The sequence below is a fragment of the Thunnus maccoyii genome, chromosome 10 (genome assembly GCF_910596095.1).
Source record: "Thunnus maccoyii chromosome 10, fThuMac1.1, whole genome shotgun sequence".
NCBI lineage: Eukaryota > Metazoa > Chordata > Actinopteri > Scombriformes > Scombridae > Thunnus > Thunnus maccoyii.
Window position 1 is genome coordinate 33,371,096 of NC_056542.1, and position 18,897 is coordinate 33,389,992.

Consider the following 18,897-nt stretch of genomic DNA (forward strand, 5'->3'; position numbering starts at 1 on the left):
TTGACAGAGGCTGAAATGTTGTCAAACTTTTACAATTTCCTTCAGTCCATGTCATCCCCTTCTGGTTATTTGTATTGTTATGAAGTGCAACCACAATGTCTGAGCGCTGATCCAGAAGAAAACCCCTTTTGAAATTAAGCTGTTGTGGTTCACTCCATTTATCCAGACAGGGATGGTAGAATATGCTAAGTTTGGGCACCCCTTGACAAATAACATATTTTGGTGATTTTTTGATTGAAGAGATGTAAACACAGCCTCTCTAGAATGTGGAACATAAAACACAATATTTTTCAGCAAACATTAATGCATACATACTTTTTATGTCATAAATTGAACAAAAATATATAAATAAATAAATGGCATTGTGGCATGTGCAAAAGTTTGGGAATCCTGAGTTCTGAAGTCTTAGATTCTTTTGACGAGGTCTCAGACCTTAATCAGCTCGTTAGGCCTGAGCCATGTCAACAATTGTCACTAGGAAATGTCAGCTAGTGCCAATTTCAAAGCTTTACAAATACTCTGACTCTCCAAACCTTGTGCAAACACTCATATCACACGCAATCATAGGTTCCTCTAAACAGCTGTGTAAGACTCTGAAAATGAAAGTTATTGATGCCCCCAATGCAGGGGAAGGCTACAAGAAGATAAGAAAGTGTTGTCAGCTTGCAGTTTCCACAGTACAAAATGTATTTAAGAGATGGCAGTTTAGGGCAGCTGTGGAGGTCAAGGTGAGATCTGGAAGATCAAGAAAACTCTGGTACTGCTGGATGCTTACACAAACAAGACCGTCATGGATGAGTCAGTAGAAGAAAACCTTACCTGTGTCCTGATCATAAAATCCAACGTCAGAAGTATGCAACAGAACACCTACAGAAGCCTGATGCATTCTGGTAACAAGTGCTTTGGACTGATGAAGTTAATATAGAACCCTTTGGCCACAATCAGCAAAGATATGTTTGGAGAAAAAGGGAGCAGCATTACATGAAAAGAACACCTTGCCAACTGTTTATCATAGGGGTGGATCTATCATGCTTTGAGGTTGTGTTGCAGCCAGTGGACACATTGCACTGGTGGAGGGAAGAATGGATTCCACTAAATATCAGCAAATTCTGGAAGCAAACATCATACCGTTTGTAAAAAAGCTGAAGCTGAAAAGAAGATGGCTTCTACAACAGGATCCTAAAAATACCTCGAAATCCACATGGACTACCTCAAGATACACAAGCTGAAGGTTTTGGAATGGCCCTCACAGTCCCCTGACTTTAACATAATTGAAAATCAGTGGGTAGCTCTTAAGAGAGCTGTGCATTCAGGATAGCCCAAAAATACTGCAGAACTAGAGGCCTTTTGCAAGGAAGAATGGGAGAAAATCCCAAATACAAGAACTGAAAGACTTTTAGTTTGCAAAGCATTTGCAAAGTGTGTTATCTGCCAGAGGGGGTGTTACTAAGTACTGACTATATAGGGTGCCCAAACTTTTGCACATGCCACAATGATGTTTTTTTTAAATATATATATTATTATTTTTTGTTCAATTTATGACATAAAAATGTATTCATGTTTGCTGAAAATGTTGTGCTTTATGTTCCATATCCTAGAGAGGCTGTGTTTATGTCCTCTAATTAAAAAAATCACAAAAATATGTTATATGTCAACGGGTGCCCAAACTTTTGCATAAAACTCTATAGAAAACAGGTAATGGTAGATTTCAGAGGCTAAGAGACAACTTGAACAACTCCCAAATCTCAATGCATAAGTGTCAAGCAAGCTGATTTGTTGATCCAACTGTCTGGAAGTATGTTTGAAATGGAAAATAAAAGACATATGAATGTGATGTAAAAATGAAAATACTTAAAATACTTAAAAAAAATCCCTACAAGTTTAATAGAGACATCCACGCAAGAGATGTAATGACATATAACATCCTTGCTGCTGCACTGGAAAATCTTGAAAGAGTTACAGAAGCTAGTGCAACAGAGGCTACACGGGAGGTGACGTCAGGACTTTGGCTCTCTAACAGCAGCAGTGGTAGTGGTGGTAGTAGTAGTCATATTCAGTCTCAGAGCTCAGTTTTATTGTCCCAAACTAGGTGAAGAAACACTGCATACTTGCAAGTTTTGGACTAAATAAAATATAGTGAATATCATCACTAAATATTGCCAGATTTGTTCCTAACATGTGCTGTCAGCCTTGAAAAACATAAGGTTGCTTGCATAACCGCGGTTCTCTGAGCAGCATGAGTGAGCGTTTTACATTGGGAACAGCGTGACCTCATCAGAAGCTCCCATTGCATTCTGCCAGCAAGGATTGGCTGGAACTAAGTGCGTCAGTGACAGGGAGGGTAGAGACCCTACCCCTATGAAAGGGCTTGACACTATGCTGCCAGTCATTCAAAAACACTCACCTCTTCCTTGCTATAAATGAGCAAGGCGGAATGGTCTGGTGCGATACTCATTCTACCCAGAGAACTGAGGTTACACAAGTAACCTTAAGTTCTTTCATAGCATTCATTTTGTGTCTCACATTGGGAAATGCTAACTCCCAGATTTCTGAGCAAATGTTATTGGGGGACCAACTTTACCAAGGCTTTGCCACAGTAAACACCAAATGGGCTACTGGAGGAGCTGTAACATTAAGCCTGTAGAACCCTGCAAAGGTGGGGAGGCCCAACTTGCTGCAGTGCAAATCTCCTGAATGAAGATCCCTCTGAAAAGGGCCCATGAGGTGGTGAGATCCCTGGTAGGATGTGCACACAGCTCCTCTGGTGGCTGCAAACCCTTAGAGCTATAAGCTAAAGCAATAGTCCCCCACAATCCAGTGGGAGAGCTGCTGCTTTGAGACTGGTTTCCCTACGTGGTTCTTTGCCCAAAACTTTTCCTACAGCTTTTGGTTCTGTCCATGTAGATGCATAAAACCTGCGCCAAAGAGCATGAATCTCACCCACTTGTTTAGCTGAAGCAAGAGACTGCATTTTCAAGTCCACTTATTCCAGTGTTGAACCACAAGGTGGTACTGAAAGGGCATCCAACACACTGGGAAGGTCCCGAGATGGGGCCAATGGTTTAGAATTCTGCCAGTCCTGGCAGGCAAAATTCAAAAGGAGCTTCTGATGAGATCATGTCATAGGAGTTCCCAATGTGAGATATGAAAAGAATGCTATGAAAGAGAACCCATATCATGTGAAACCCACTGTTGTCACCACTCTTTTATGCCACATAAATACATCCACACAGTCACAGACAGACAGACAGACAGACAGACAGACACACACACACACACACACGTTGGAAGTCACTTGAAGGGATCAGTTAGTTGTGCTTCTCCTCTCATTTGATGGCCTGCCAGATGATGATGATTAGGATGGTGAGGACCAGCGACAGCACCATGCCCAGCATGCACATCCTCTTACGGGACTTCCTCTGCACACAACAAAGTATCATGTCAGACTAAACAGATGAAAGGAAACTAAACTGCACCAGTGTTTTACATGGCAGTCAAAGTACCTTGATAATAATAAACTTTATCAATCATGGTGTACCATGTAAATACAACTTAAAGGGTAAGTCTGATGTTATTCTATATCTTATTTCTTGTCAACAATTCCCATAAAAAGACCAAGTCCAGTCCAGTCCATTGGTTCCAACTAAAAATATAAATCTTTAAAAACACCTCACAAATATTTAGTTTCATTTTTAAAAAGTCTCAGTAATTTGTTGGAACAATTTGTTGGAACAGCTACTCACTGTAGTTTTTAACAAACATTACTCAAATAGCAAGAAATAGTGCATTTGTTGGAGACTATTTTCAGCAACGCATTAATTCACATTTGGTGTTCTAGTGAGTATTTCTATAAACTACACTAAATAAACTACATTGCGTGTTCAATCAATCAATCAATCAATCTTTATTTATATAGCGCCATATCACAACAGAAGTCATCTCAAGGCACTTTTCACATAGAGCAGGTCAAGACCGTACTCTTTAATTTACATGTTCCTTCATGGTAATGAAGGAACATGTCGCCCAGTGCAACAGTGTGACTCATTAACATGTTTTCAGTAGTCTTTGGACAACAACTGAAGTGTATGGCACAGAGGAATAAGATATATCAGGCTTTGATACACACACAATACTTGTTGGAAGATCAATTCATTGATGTTTTTGTCGTTTCATGTTATTTGTTGACAACATGAAAAATAAAGTGTCACCTTAATTTACATGACAGTATTGTGGATTATTGACCTCATAGATGTGATTTAATTCCTTTAAAGTCCTTCCATGTAGTGTTTCCATTGTTTTGTACAACCCCTCTTGCCCCACATTCTATCTCACCTGGTAATAAGCTGCTTTCTGAAGCTGGACGGCGCCTCTGTCTACATGGACCTCAGCACTCTCCACATTGGCCTCGATGCTGTCTGCCAATCAGAATGCAGGAAGAGCTTTGACATGAAGTCTCACATCTGAGTAAGAAAGTGTGATTATTTAGCTCAGAGCTAACCTGTGTTTCCTCTGACTTACCAATCATCTCTCCCTGGTCATGGATCATAACAGCCAGGTCCTTGAAGATTTGGTTCACATCCATAATGTCAGCCTGGAGAGGAGAGTGAGGAGGAGGAAGGTTAACGGATGAACAGAGCATGTTACAGTGTTCCTGCCTCTGTGGGATGTCCTATTGTTCAGGCTGGTACCTCCAGCTGTTTAATGTTGGTCTCTCTCTCCTTGATGATCTCCAGGTCCTCCTCAGTGATGCTGGGCTCCTCAAGCTGAGTCTGGGTCTGACTCAACTCATCCTCCCTGCAATAATACAGCTCATTTACATTTTAATTTTATCTACAGCTCAAATAATCATTTAAAGTAAAGCATAAGGAGGAGTAAAACATTCACAGACTGATAGATAGCAAAGTGAATTTTGGCAATAATATTGTGAAGTGTAAAAAAGTCTTTAAACATGCTGTGGCTTTCTTAAACCAAACAGCATCAAGAACAAAATGTTGGATAGAGAATAGACTGAATGTACAATATGTGATGAACTTACTTTTCAAATGTGACCAGCTGTTCATCCACATTGCCTCCATCTCCCTGTTGACATCAACAAAAAAGATGAATCAACATCAGCACATATCACTTGTCCATTATGGATGCAAATGAATTAATAGTGATTCAATCAATTAAGAATGAAAATGATGTTATTGGTTGTAAAGATTCATCATCTGTCGTCCAAATAGAAAGCCGGATATTCACCATGACCCTGGATCCAGCTCGAGCTCTGGCCACACACTCCTTCTCTTTCTCTGCTGCCTTCCTCTGCACCGCCTGGAAGTTGTTGAGGGCTGCAGAGAAATCGTTCATCAGACGCTCCTTCTGGAGCTTTTGCTGCCTCTGTAAGAAAGAGGAAAGGATAAATAAAAACAATTTCCATCTTTTGTTAAAATGTTAAGTTCCTACACACAGTGTCGCACAAACTAGGGATAATAAATACATTATTATCAGCAGGAGTACAGTATCAGCATTTTGACACAGTCTCTCATCTCCTTTGAAGATGGAAAATAGATGAATTGGTCTAAACTGAAAACTGCCCTTCACTGGACAAATACACAGCAACCCAAGTATTAAAATTCAGAATTCCACATACTACAGCTTTTCTGCTTAGTTTTGAAGCATTACCCTCTATTTTCAAAAACACACAGAACAATAAAAGCATGCTTTTAAAGCAAATCAATGGAGTGAAAGTATAATATACAACATCCCAAATATGCTTTCACAGGAGTCTTTAAATTGTTCAAATGCTTAATGCAACATGTGTACATTCATGACAAAACCTCCAGTGGTCATCTGAATTATGAGCCTTGTCTGTCAGGAGCAAACAAGGAAATAATGTGATGCCACCAAACCTTTAAGGGAGGAGGTCATGGTGAATGGATGGGTCAACACGCAGGAGACCGCTGTTTACTTCCTGTTTGCTGAAAGTCAGTCAATGTTGGTTTCTTTTCACTACGATCACAATCATTACCTAACCTTAACCAACCAAAACCAAACCCTGTTACTTGATAGCAACAGTAAAGAAATGACAAACAACAACCAGGATCTTTACTGAAACCTTTCATCAAACAGTCATACTTGATTGAGAAGCCGTTTATAATTCTTACTGTCTAATTAGTAGACTTTCTAGTGAGTGAAATTAAACTCCGGCTCTTTTTCCTCAAAACTCCTTCGAACCCACTTAGAGCATCCTGACTCCTCTTCAACAATCACTACATCTAACTCCATTTTTATCTCAACCTTCAACAAAATGAACCAATGAACAATGAAATAGGCATTATATCATATCATTAGCAGAAGAATAACACTTTTATAGTAACCTGTAACGTTTTGCTGGGTAGCAGGTACAAGGCATTGAAGCTTTGTTGCTATTTGTGGCACAGTGAGAATTCAAACTTTCCAAAATAGAACAAGACAGAGTGAGGTCACTCTTAGATGCTCTTAAAGGTTTACAACTTGTGTTTTGGAACATTATTGTTTTTCATGTTTTTCATTTACTGTCAGAGAAATCAGACATTTACTTGGAATGGTTTAAATCTTTTTTTTAAAGCATATTCATAGGTACTGTAAATGTACAGTTGTTGTTGTTCTACAGATGAACAGGCGCTAGCATGGAGCACAATATCAACACAGTGTCATGTTGCTCTGGACATGTAGATGACACTCAGATGGTTTTAGCCACCTGAGCTAAAAATAAAAGCTTGTCAAACAACAGCTCAACACTGACATTACAGAAAGGAGCTCAGCACTATTAATAAATCCCTCAGTGGAGCTTTTTACAAAGACAGCATTGAGCTGCTACACTCAGAGCTGCTGAAAGAGCAGCCAGTTTGTCTGAAATTTATGATAAATAAAACACAATGGAAATACTGGAAAATCACCTGCTTCTGTCATACAGACACAGTTTTAGCTTTTAGATGAGTAAGAACCTTACAGACATAATGTATGTGTTTCATCCTGACAGGAGATATACTCATAGCTCAGATACATTAACAGCTTATGTCATTCATTAACTTTTGGACTGTTTGAATTATTACTGATCTACTGATTAAACACAAAATACAAGCAAACAAACAAACGAATACAAACCTGGCAGACAAATCAATAATGAAAATAATCCTAGTTATAAGGATTCATATTGGACAAACTAAAGAGAAAATGTAGATTCAACATTGCAGGACACAAAAAGATTGATTTTCTCCAGTAATATGATTCAAACCATATCCAAGTGCTTTACAGACAGCACATGGCTGAGTCGCCACACTTCACATTTACAGGCTTTAAAAAAGTTCCACCCTCTCCCACTTCACATGACAGACGTGTTAGCACAATTAGCGCGATCCTCTCTACATTCCCTCCAACACTTGGATGAACATGACTCACATTTCACTTTTTTTTCCATTAATAAGTAAACATTTGGAATCAATACTAGATTGATGGCTGTAGAATGAAATAGGATGTTCATTTCTTCACATACTTTGTTTGGGTGTCCTCATGTATTGTATGTTTATTCAAATTTTGATATTTATGTTTACATTTATTTGTGTTTATATATCCAAACTACGGTTGACGATGACTGACCTGCTCTGATGGAGACAGCGGTGGAGGGAGTGAGCCCAGCTCCTTCAGGTGTCTGTTGGTTTCTTTAGCCAGCTGGTTGGTGTAGTGCTGGAGTTGTTGGCTGCAGGGAAACAAACACACACGCTGCTAAGACCTCACTCAAAAGCTTTGGCTGGTCACACACTTGATCAGATAATAACAATATGTAACATTAAAGGGGAAACTGACAATCACAAGTCAGTACTCACAGCTTCTCCTGGAGCTCGGGGGTTTCCTGTCTTGTCCCCAGCTGGTAGAGGAGGTTTTTGATCTGGCCAGCTGCAGCACAAAATCAAGCACTTATGGAATTAAATATGTTGAACTTCTATGCAATGAATTCATGTGTTGAGAGTTTTACTGGCTGTGTGTCTGACACACTGAGCACTCACTGTTTTGGCTGATCTTCTGGATGTTTGAGCTGCATGTCTGGATGAGGCTGCTGAAGTCCCGCGGCTGGGACCGGCTGCTGTCTGCTCTCATGTAGGACATCCTTGCTGTAGACCACCAGCCTGTCACACTGCTCAGGAACACAGTCTGTCTTACACACACACATACGATTAGCAGAATCAATTTACTGGATCTCTGTTTTCATGTGTAGATTTTTATTGTTGCACAATACCAAAAATAATAACACACTTTATAAAAAAAGGATACTTTGAGGTCAAACTTAGACGACTGACTGGTTATATTATACATTATATTATTATATTACACTATACTGTATTATGAAACCTGTTTATATATTATAGCTATTAGAGATTCTATCCAGCGGTGGAAGAAATATTCAGATTAACACAAGTAACAGTAGAAAAATTACAGTGTAAAAATACTCCATTACAAATAAAAGCCATGCATGGTCATTTACTTATTCATTTATTAATCTGTTCCCTTTGTCACTTTTTTAAAGTACTTACTATAATATTGGGTCTCATCTGTAACCGTGCACCAAATTTTACAAACTCATCATACATTTTGTCTCTAAAATCTGCATCAGTGAAGTTCTAGTACTGTAGGTCTTAGCTAGCTGGTAGCTAAATAAATTTAGTGAAGTACAACATTTGACTCTGAAATAAAGAGGTATAATGTATAAAGTACAAGTGCCTCAAAACAATACTTGATTACACAGTCTGGATTCTGTAAAATCTGGTTTTAAAGCTTCCATCTTCACAAAAATTAAGTGACAGACTTCCATCCACGAGAGGCTACTTTATCATCAATTTCATAAACTTTCACAATTTCTAGGGTCGGTAAGAGCTCTAAAACAACCCAAAAATAATAAAGGGACTTTCACTCAGGCGGTCAATAATTTTGTATATTTAATATGACTTTATTAGGTTTGTGTTAATTTGTCCAACTTCAGTCCAAGGTAAATCTAGAGTTACTGTAAAACCCTCAAAGTAAATATGAGAGACAGTATCCTACTTTAAAGGACAGGTTCACAGTTTTTCAAATGTGTCTTAAAACATCAGTCAGGTGTCCATATGAACAGTGACAGAGGTTTTCCTCACTGTAATCATTCCTCCTATTCATACTGGATATTAAAAAATCTCCTTCAAATGTGCTTTCAATGTAAGTGATGGAGGCCAAAATCCACAGTGTGTCCACACAGTCATTTAAAAATAGATGTGAAGCTTATATGGGGCTTCATCAGTCTGAGTTAGTCATATCAAGTGGATATCTGACATATTTACAGTCTTTTTAGAATCAAATTCCCTCTTTGTGTTTCCTCAGACAGTGTTTCCCTGTTGAGCTGTGGTGGAAGTATAGTAACAAAAACAGGTACTTTGGTACTAAAAAGACTGTAACGTTGAAAGATATTTACTTGATTTGAAGCTTCATATTAGCTTCAGATAAACTTTTAAATACATTTTTGCACAGAAGGAGGACTGTGGATTTTGTTCCCCATCACCTACATTATAAGTGCATTATGAAGGGATCTTCTAATGGTCAGTATGAACAGGAGGAATGATGGAAGATAAACATGCTTCACTGCTCATTTGGGCTTCTGACTGTTGTTTTAAGTCACACTTGAAAAACTGTGAACATGTCCTTTAACCTCAGTGTTTCTTTTCATATCTAATATGATGGGAGTACAAACATGTCACTGCCCTGTATTGCTTTCCTCAGACCTGTAACTGTTATGATGAGACAAAAATGCATATGTAGAGAATCCCCAGAATAACATCCCAGTAACAAAAGCTAGCACAGGATAAACACAGACAAACAAACCAGGCCAGCGCGAAAATAAACCAACTAGGTTAGATTAGCGGGCAGTCTTTGCGAACAAAAGAATAAAAACATATTTTAGCTGTATACATTAATAAAAAAAACAGCTACTGTGACACAAATAATACTAAATCAGTGAACAGAATAAACCTTGCAGTCGTTATTCAGCGTTAATAATAGTCGCAGTGTGTCTGCATCAGTTTCAGCTCAGATACATTAGTGTTATTCTCTCTGTCGGTTAATATGTAGCTACATGTTAACAATGTTCACAGTAAATATCTTACTTTGCAGCGAGGCTGACGTCGACAGGTTTGTTGCTCCAAATCCTCTAGATGAATTATATCAGAATTAGAACACCCAACCCGTCTGACGTCACACGTCCAGCGCCCTAATCCGACGTTGGTTTGACGTTGCGTTCATGTTAGAAAGAAGAGTGGGAAAAACGACACTTCAATATGAAGTTAGTTTATTGTTAAACGTAATGTTGTGATTACTACTAGAAAATATTACATTTCACACACCGACTAGCATACTGTCCCACTTTGGAAGATATGGTTTGGTTAAGGCTTCATACATATTTCTTGGGTAGCTAGAATTAAGGGAATTGGGTGTTTATTAAAATACAATATTTAGTAATGATCTCAACATATGCATTGAACTGACACAAGCCAAGCATGTAAGGTTTTTCTTTCATTGAGTTTGCAGTAAAGCATAAACGCAAATGCATCACTCACCTACTGCACTGTAGGTTAAAGTCCAGATGAAACAGCATTTGGAGAGTGTCTAACTTCCGTATCATGATGTATTCCTGAGTGAAACAGGATAGAATGAATCTTAGCTCTGTGCCCCTAAAAGATGAAGACTGATTGATGGGTGGATGTCATATTATTGGTTGAAACTGGTTGGTTCAAGCCTACAAAAGCACATGTCATACTTTGTTTTACAGAAAGAAAACATGATTGGATTTTGATATGATAATACAAATAAATCTATTTTGTATATATTGTTAAATATGTGCACAATATGACCGAGGATGTAATGTAAAAGAGTCAAAAAGGCAGTTTTCATTTCATCTCGACATTATGGTAATTTACGGTCAATGCAAACTATCGTATCGTCTATTTCCTACAGGCCCTGAACGCAGCTTGCACTGGAGCGCTCCTGTGACGCCCCATGATGTCTGAAATCGATTTTCGACCGAACACTTTTTTTAATTACTGTAACTTCGCTATATTGTCAAGTCATAGGTGACACTAGAATCTCCCACAACAAGTTTGTGAAATGTTCACTAAAAATCTTCATCTTTGACTCCGTGTGACGCGCCAGAATAATCCCGTGCCTGTCCCATGACTTTCACACTGACACTAATAATAAACCCAGTGCAGCAGTGTGCTGCCCTGCACGTGACATTCAGATTGGCGATCTTTGACTACTATTAAGCTACTTTTCTACTATGAGATTTTTAGTCAATATTAGATTGTTTTCATTGTTTTAACCTATACTGATCAGTTATTACTTGATAGCCTACAATATGATCAAACTTAGCTGCTTTTGATTATTTGTATAGCTTTTAATAATGTCCTTAAACTTTTCAGTTGTATGATATATAGCATACCTTTTTGCTTTATTTATTTGACATTTAATTTGAGGTTCCATCATCAGTAGCATAGCATAGAAATCTGGGCCCCTACCTCTTTTAATACACCTACTGTCACTCAGGTACAAATAACTGAATCAACAAGTAAACACCTGCACCTGTAGTAGTTATTACGGGAATCAGTAATTATAGAAAGTCTGCACAATCTGAAATCTCTGCATATTTCATCCAATAGAGGTAGTACTATAATAAGAGACTTGAATGAACAATCCAAATATAGACCAAAAAAGGTAGGCCCAGAACTGGAAACACAGGATTAGAGCCTGCTATCACTCTCAATGTGGGTGACAGGTCTTAATACAGGGAGTAATGTTAAATAATAACTTCTGAACTTATTATACAACTTTTCTGATGCTGCTGAAGGTTTATTTTCATCAGTAATGTTTGTAAAACTGATCAAAACACTGAAATAAACTGATCATATTTCAGAGTTGAAGTTGAGAAACACTCTACATTAAAAGAATCATAAAATTGTATAATATTGTGTAGTACTTATGATATACAATAAAACTGACTACTTGACTTGTTGAAAATCTATTTTCAGTGTAAACTGCTGTGCTTTAAAGTCCCCCTCCACTCATGATGTGTTTCTCTTCTTCTTCCAACAGTAGGATGTTTGAGCTTCACTGTGCAGAATGATGTATGTGCAGAGTTTGTTTTCACATTCATCCGCTGAAAGTGGAAACTTTCTCTGTGCTCATTGAAAATCTGATTTTAAGGGGTGGACCTACAAGCAGGATCTGTGACATCACAAATACATTGGAAGCCAATCCTGGTCCAGTGTGATGTGGAAACTTGAAGCCTCCAGTGCACAAACACTGAGAATGAACTTTACAGTGAAGTAGGAGACATCTGGTGTCCAGCAGTTAAACTTCTGAAATGAAGTATATTTGTGTATTCATAAATTCTGGATTTTTCAATGATGCAGAAGGAGGAGATGTAATTTCAAGGACTTTAACAACAACAACTACATCAGACACATTATCATTCAAAGCAGAGTATTTTATATACATCTTAAAACATGTTTGAGGGAAGTTTTATTTTTATGATCCCCCTTTTCTGACGATGATGTAGTAAACATGAACTATAATATCTTTTCAGTTTTGCTAATTTTATTTTCTGTTGTGCGTATCAATAATTGCAGTTGTGAGCTTGTTGAAAAATGGTTGAATTTCTTTTTGCTGTCTTTAGTGAAGAGTTTTCTTTTTTAGGATTTAGTTTTTACACACCAGTATGTGATTCTGTTGATGGTATGAAGACCATTTGGAGCATTGTTGTTTGCAAATGGGAGCACAGTTTTAATGTTTGTGTCAGCTCCTCCTGTTTCTAACAATGAAGTGAAAACAAACAGACCTCATGCAACCATATCTGTTGCATGCAAACATTTCAGAATGATCCACTTAACTTTACTCCTGTTGAATATAACATTTAATTAAGTCAAATAGCTGAAATATTAAAGTTAAAAACAGTGAATCGTGTACAATATATCCACAACTGACATTCAGTCAAATATGTGTAGCAGTGAGATGTCTCATTTTTTTCTAATTCACTTCAAAACTGTGACATTCCCTCTTTTTTATGGTTTTGGTCACATGCCCACTGCTCTATATAAAGCAATACTGTCCATGACACATCTTTAATAGCAAGTCACAGTTATGCACACAAACATGTGAGCTCATTAGTTTCAGTTGACATCAACATACTTTTGCAGCTTTGAGATCAATCAAAATTCTAATTTCATATTTGAAAAGTGTGTCTAAAGACAGTGGCGAGGCCGTCCAAAAGCAAGTGTTGTGTCTCTCTTGTAATAAACATTTGTGAATGATTTTTGCATACAGTACAAGTCTTTCCAGTACTGGAGCTAAAACGTAACATTTGTCCACAGTGTGGTGTTAGAGGTGAGGTTGTCTAGAGATAAGTTTGTCAAGGAATGTATCTGTGGAGAACTTTACAGGAGGTGGACATCATGAAGTCCACCACACTAAAGAGTTCAAGCAACAGGAGACTGTCTATTGACTGTACAGTCAATAGACAAGATGTGCTCATATCATAAGAATCCTGAAGAGTCCATACATTGAGCTCTGCACTCACAAGATTCGTAAAAGCACCATCTTTCTTTGCTCCTCTTGGACCTCACTATAAAAGACAGTTTGATATTTAATAGAAATGTTTACAAAAGGCTTCTTTGTTACTAGGTGATGGAGAAGCACAAAATGGGTTTTTGATCACACTCAGAAATGATGGCTACATGAGTTGGCTAAAATTGTCTTTTTTTCCCCCACCCACATTCTGCAATGACCCTCTGATTGGCTAGTACGTGTTGCCTTTGTTGGTTAGATTGGTTAGGTTTAGGTATGAGGAGTGAGATGGTTAGGGTTAGGGTGAGAATATCAGAGCCAATCAGAGGCAGAGTAGGGGCGGGTCTTTGCAGAATGCAGGTGGGGAAAAAAAATAACACCTAAAATTGACTGTATTGACTGAATTCTTCTTCATCCAAATTGTCTGAATTTTTTTTTTTTAATACATGAAAAGGTTGAAGATCTACATGTGAGTGAACTTTGGGCTGATCTTGCTGATCACAGTATTGTTTTGGTCCTGAAATTAGACTGTTATGGACTGATGTCTCAAAGCTAAAAGTCTGTCTAAAACAACTGAAAGGATGGAAGGACAGAAGAAAGAAAGAGACTTTCACTCTCATTTATTAAAGCACTGCATAGAAACACAGTGTCATCTTCCCACTGTGAGTGAATGGTAAAGACAGTTAATGAATATGTAGTGCACAGATCCTGTTTTACTCTTACAATAACACCATTGCATCAGGGTTAGTCAGCTCTTGGCTTGGAGTATTTTTCTGTCATGCCACTTGGTGTCAGTGTTCTCCTTTGTTTGAACTGCTTCCAGTCAGCAATCAACAGTGTGAGTCCCAACACTGCAACCAGAAAGCTTGAGCTCTAGCCCCTTAACATTCCCTCCTGCAGTACCTTTGAGCAAGACATTGAAGCTTTGCCAGCTTCAGGGGTGCTGCTCTGCCACACAACCACAAGCAGAATCGTGCAGTGTTATCTGAGGTCTTGTGTGGTGTTGACACATTTTGGAAAGTGCTTGATGAAGTGACAGCAGATCATCGAGAGGAGGAGGAGCAGCTGTGGTGTTGCAATCCTCACATCTGACTCAGTTCTTTCTCTGTTTACTCTTTCATTATTGGGCCAAAACTCTTATTGTGCAAGCCTACCTGTCCCCCAAATACACTGACTGAATGACAGCCAATCCCTGCTTACAGCAGGATACACACCCCTTAACTGAATTGTATACATGCAGAACCAAGTGGAAACATGCATTTTTAATACATACAGCACATACACAAGATGTGTAAGCACACACACATCTTTTTTGTGAAGACTGAAATTTGTACCTTTGTTAACCCTTAGTGTTAATCTTTTAACATGTCAAACATGTGTGGAGCATGACATGGATGCTGCATCAGTGACATCATTAAAGAAGTGTGGAGTTCACTGCTCTCTGTCATCATTGCAGTTACTGAGGCCCAAAATTCTAATTTGCACAACAAAGTGGAGCTGCTCTGGTGTGAGCGAGCAAAACCACCACAGATGGGTGTGGGGAAATACTCACATGAAACCTTTCTTAATATCCTCAGTATCATCTTGATTAAACCAATTATGGCCACCAAATAACACATTAACTGTGTAGACCTCAACTTTATTTTAAATGTGGAGATGCTACCATTTACTTTAGTAAAGAGTCAGAGGTTTGTGAGAGCTGCATCTAGTGGTCATTACAGAAACTACATTTCAAGGCACTAAGTACTAGGGGTGTGCCCAAATACAAATACATTATTCGGCAAATCACAAAGAGTGGGTTTTTTATGAACATTTATTTTGTACAAGTATTTTAAAAATTATTTGTTTTCTGGGAAGAAAAAAAAACATGTCAAATACCAGCACACAGGTCGGTTAAATCGCTATCTCAGTCTCTCTCCTCTGGTCCGCTGTTATGTCTATCAGCAGGTCTCAACGAGGGGAGTCACATCCACCTGCTACATGACGCACATTTCCTAATTCAGACATCACTCCCTGTTATGAGAACATTTGGAGTTGGGTCATCGAGAGTTAGTGGTGCTAATTTTCGAGTCGGGGCCATTAAACCATTGCAGAAGAGGACACAACAAGGGCTGAATCTGTGGGTATTTTTCTTTATGCTAACTTGTCTCCTCGCTTCCTTCACTTGTGTCTCTTACTTGCCTCTCCAGGACAGAGGAATTTAATTCATCAAACGGGACGTCCTCGCTCACTCTAGCTTCATTTTGAGGAGCCGACAAAACTCATGAGGCACAGCACCTCAGCTGTTTTCTCTCTGCAGCCTGTTACCTGTTTAACAAACTCCTGCACATGAATAAAAACCTGCATTCTGTATTTATACTGTGTACTGTGTCCTGCTCAGAGGCACAGGAACCATTTCTACTGGCAGAATGTATTTATATTATTTATAAATTATTTATTGATATTCTGATTGTGAATTCATTGTTTAATAACCCAGAATATGATCAGGGTGTCTTTTGAACACTGGAAATTATTTATTTGGCTAAATGCCTCAGGGAAAATTGAAATTATGTAACTCATATCAAACCCGACACTCAGGAATTTTCAGCCTCACGTGAATGGAAATGATGGCAAATTATATAAAATATAAATGTGTTTAAAAAGTGTTTCTTGCTGAATATAACTTTATCCATAATAAAGGTTAATGGGGGAAATAACAGATCATGACAAAAAAAAACGTTAGAGCTTACACTGTTATCTGTCTTCACTCCAGTATGATACCGCAGTGATGTAGTGATGTATAAGATCAGTCCGATCAGCTGCAGCATCCAATCAATAACTGATATCCAACTGATATGTGGTGTATCTTTGCTCATGGCTCCTCAGAGATCCTTCTTGGTCCTCAGAGCAGAAATAAGATTGAGATGGCCTTCAAGATGGTGGACCAGAATGACCTCTGATTCAATGAGGATCAAGGAGTGAGGAAAGATGAAATAAGAGACTTGAGGCTATAAAATGACAATTTAAGGAATACTTCTAATTATTATTATCAATAATAAAAACAACAACAATAATAATAATATACTGTGTAAAATATTTTTTATTTTGATTTAATACTTTTGATGACTTTTTTCACTTTTGTTGTGATGTAGTAGGTATAATGTACACAAAGAATAAAAGGCCTATAGGCTAAATAACATGGATTTGTTTATTATAATCTGCTAAAGTAGATGGGAAAGGTTGGTTTTTGTCCATCTACAACATGAAGGTCCTCAGTTGAGGATTTAATGTGAATATAATATTAGCAGTGTTTAGTAGTTCATATAAAGGGAAAATCTCACTGAGCACTCTGACCAGATTTATTGAGTGTAAAGCAGCAGACCTGCACATATCCAAACCATTAAGAACCGTTCAGAAGAACACTTTGAAATGAGTTACATGGTACACTGACAGTATTTCAGATATACCAAAGGCAAGTAAGATAATGAGTAAACCCATTGACTATTCTGTCTGTCTCTGTTCAGTGAGTTCTGTGGATAATCCAGAATAACCAGGACCAGGTCATTTTCCAACACTGTAAGTAGGATGAACTACATTCCATTCACCTCCATTGTATTTAGGTGGAGGGAGAAATCTCTTCAGAGGGCTGAGAGAGAGGCTCTCATCCATCAAACAGAGAGGTTGTGTGTTTCAGAGAAAGCATGCACCAATGCTGTTCTGGATAGACTGGGACTCTCCATCCAGCTGGCCACCTACCTTTACCTCAGCCCCCAACTGGTCCCAGATGTAGGCCTGAACTCTCTGTTCCAGGATGGAGGATCAGATCTGTTTCAGCTGTACCTCCTTTAAAAGTGGAAGTGGTCAGTAACAGCTGGATGCCCAGGACCCAGAGACACCAGAGGAGTCCTGAAACACAGTATGAGGATGTGGTGAAGGTCCATCTTGGCAGTGACCAGAGCTCCAGCCCCGTTGAGGTGTCACCACCTCAGACACCCTTCACTCCTTCGCCCCCAGCAGCTCCACGACCCTGGAGAACAGTGTCTCGTCTCCCTGTCATGTCAATGAACCTCAGAAGAGCAGGTCAGTTCTTCCATACATACACTGATGACATACAAAGACATCCCATTTGCACATGGAAGACGTTTGCTGGGGGCCTTCTGCTAGAAAGCCTTTCTAACAGAAATCTAACTCTTTTCAATAAAATGCACTCCAGCACACAACCACCATCACCCACTACAACCTCAATAATATATAAGCAGAATTATCACCTTTGTGACAATGTCAACAAAAATTGGAAATGAATATAATTGAATTTAAACAGTGCCTTTTAATGTAGTGGATGATTATGAAAGATAGTTAATCCTCTACCAGTCATAGTAAATGCACTAGCCTTTCTGACAGAAATACAAGTGATATTATTATTCCCTAACATCAATAACTTTTCTTACCAAAAGATGGTTTATCTCACTAGCTGCCAGTGATCAAACGCTTTTTTTAATTCAGCAGACTGGTCAAAAATTTTCAATTAAATTTGCCTTCAACTGCCAAGGGGCTAATGTTAATGTTAACTTAGCATTTTCTGCAAAAATGTAGTTAGCAGGCTAACATTAGCTAGTTAGCTTGTTAACTTTCATACTTAATGTTAGGTTTTAAGTATGAAAGTTCTTCATACTTAAAACCTAACAAAGTAAGAAAGTTCTTCTTTTAAATGATAACAGAGATACACAACAACCAATATGTATTTTGTATTTAATTACACTGTTTAACGTCAATAACTTTAATACTTACCAATGAAGCAAGCTCTGGATGGTTGGTTGGGACCTGGATTTGTGGTGAAAGTGAAAATGGTACATAATTGGCTGAAGCTTTTTTTGATTCTATTGGCTGGAGGAAAGGGGTTGGATTTCTGTTAGAAAGGCTTTCTGGCAGAAAGCCCTGAAAGCAAACTTCTCTCATGTGCATCTGATTTCACTAAAAACATGTTTCCTCGACTCCCCATTTCTTCAAATCTCTCCCTCTCTCCTCAGTGAGGAACTATAAGATGTGAGGATAAGACACACATGAGGGAAACATGCATGCAATTAAGGGAATTGAGATACCTTATATTTCATTTAATTTATCATGCTGCAGCTACACTCAGTCATAAATTCTCAACCTCTTTACCTCAGCCCTGCATTAGTAGAGTGCTCAGGACTCAGGACATTTGTAGCTGACTGCAATCTTCAGCAGCAGAGCATGGCCTATCCTCTCTGCCTGAGTGTCTATGTCTCTCTGCAGGTGGACATAAAGATCACTGATGGTGTCCATTGCTGCACAGAC

The 18,897-nt window shown here is 38.5% G+C and overlaps 1 protein-coding gene across 3 annotated transcripts; it reads right to left on the minus strand.

Annotated features, from left to right (window-relative positions):
• Positions 1–1,857: 1,857 nt before the first annotated feature.
• stx12l (syntaxin 12, like) lies at positions 1,858–17,351 on the minus strand. 3 transcript variants are annotated; one of them, XM_042424131.1, is made up of 13 exons: positions 17,335–17,351; positions 10,599–10,672; positions 10,386–10,453; positions 10,149–10,252; positions 8,028–8,172; positions 7,848–7,917; positions 7,621–7,720; positions 5,242–5,379; positions 5,036–5,079; positions 4,689–4,794; positions 4,519–4,591; positions 4,333–4,415; positions 1,858–3,419 (listed from the first exon to the last, which is right to left on the minus strand). In XM_042424131.1, exons 2-13 carry the CDS (start codon positions 10,661–10,663, stop codon positions 3,327–3,329), a joined length of 1,089 nt encoding a protein of 362 aa, XP_042280065.1. In that variant the 5' UTR covers positions 10,664–10,672; positions 17,335–17,351; the 3' UTR covers positions 1,858–3,326. The 3 variants fall into 3 exon arrangements, with proteins under 3 accessions (XP_042280065.1, XP_042280067.1, XP_042280066.1); XM_042424133.1 differs by lacking the exons at positions 10,386–10,453; positions 10,599–10,672; positions 17,335–17,351 and having other exon boundaries at positions 8,028–8,155; positions 10,149–10,227; XM_042424132.1 differs by lacking the exons at positions 10,386–10,453; positions 10,599–10,672; positions 17,335–17,351 and having other exon boundaries at positions 8,028–8,176; positions 10,149–10,227.
• Between the last annotated feature and the right edge of the window lie 1,546 nt (positions 17,352–18,897).

Excerpts from the sequence above, each read along its gene's own strand:
- stx12l (XM_042424131.1), bottom strand. The coding sequence starts at position 10,663 with ATGATACGGAAGTTAGACACTCTCCAAATGCTGTTTCATCTGGACTTT. Across the intron at positions 7,918-8,027 it reads CCAGAAGATCAGCCAAAACA|CTGGCCAGATCAAAAACCTC; the intron begins GTGAGTGCTCAG and ends TTTGTGCTGCAG. Across the intron at positions 4,416-4,518 it reads TGACCAGGGAGAGATGATTG|ACAGCATCGAGGCCAATGTG; the intron begins GTAAGTCAGAGG and ends TCTGATTGGCAG.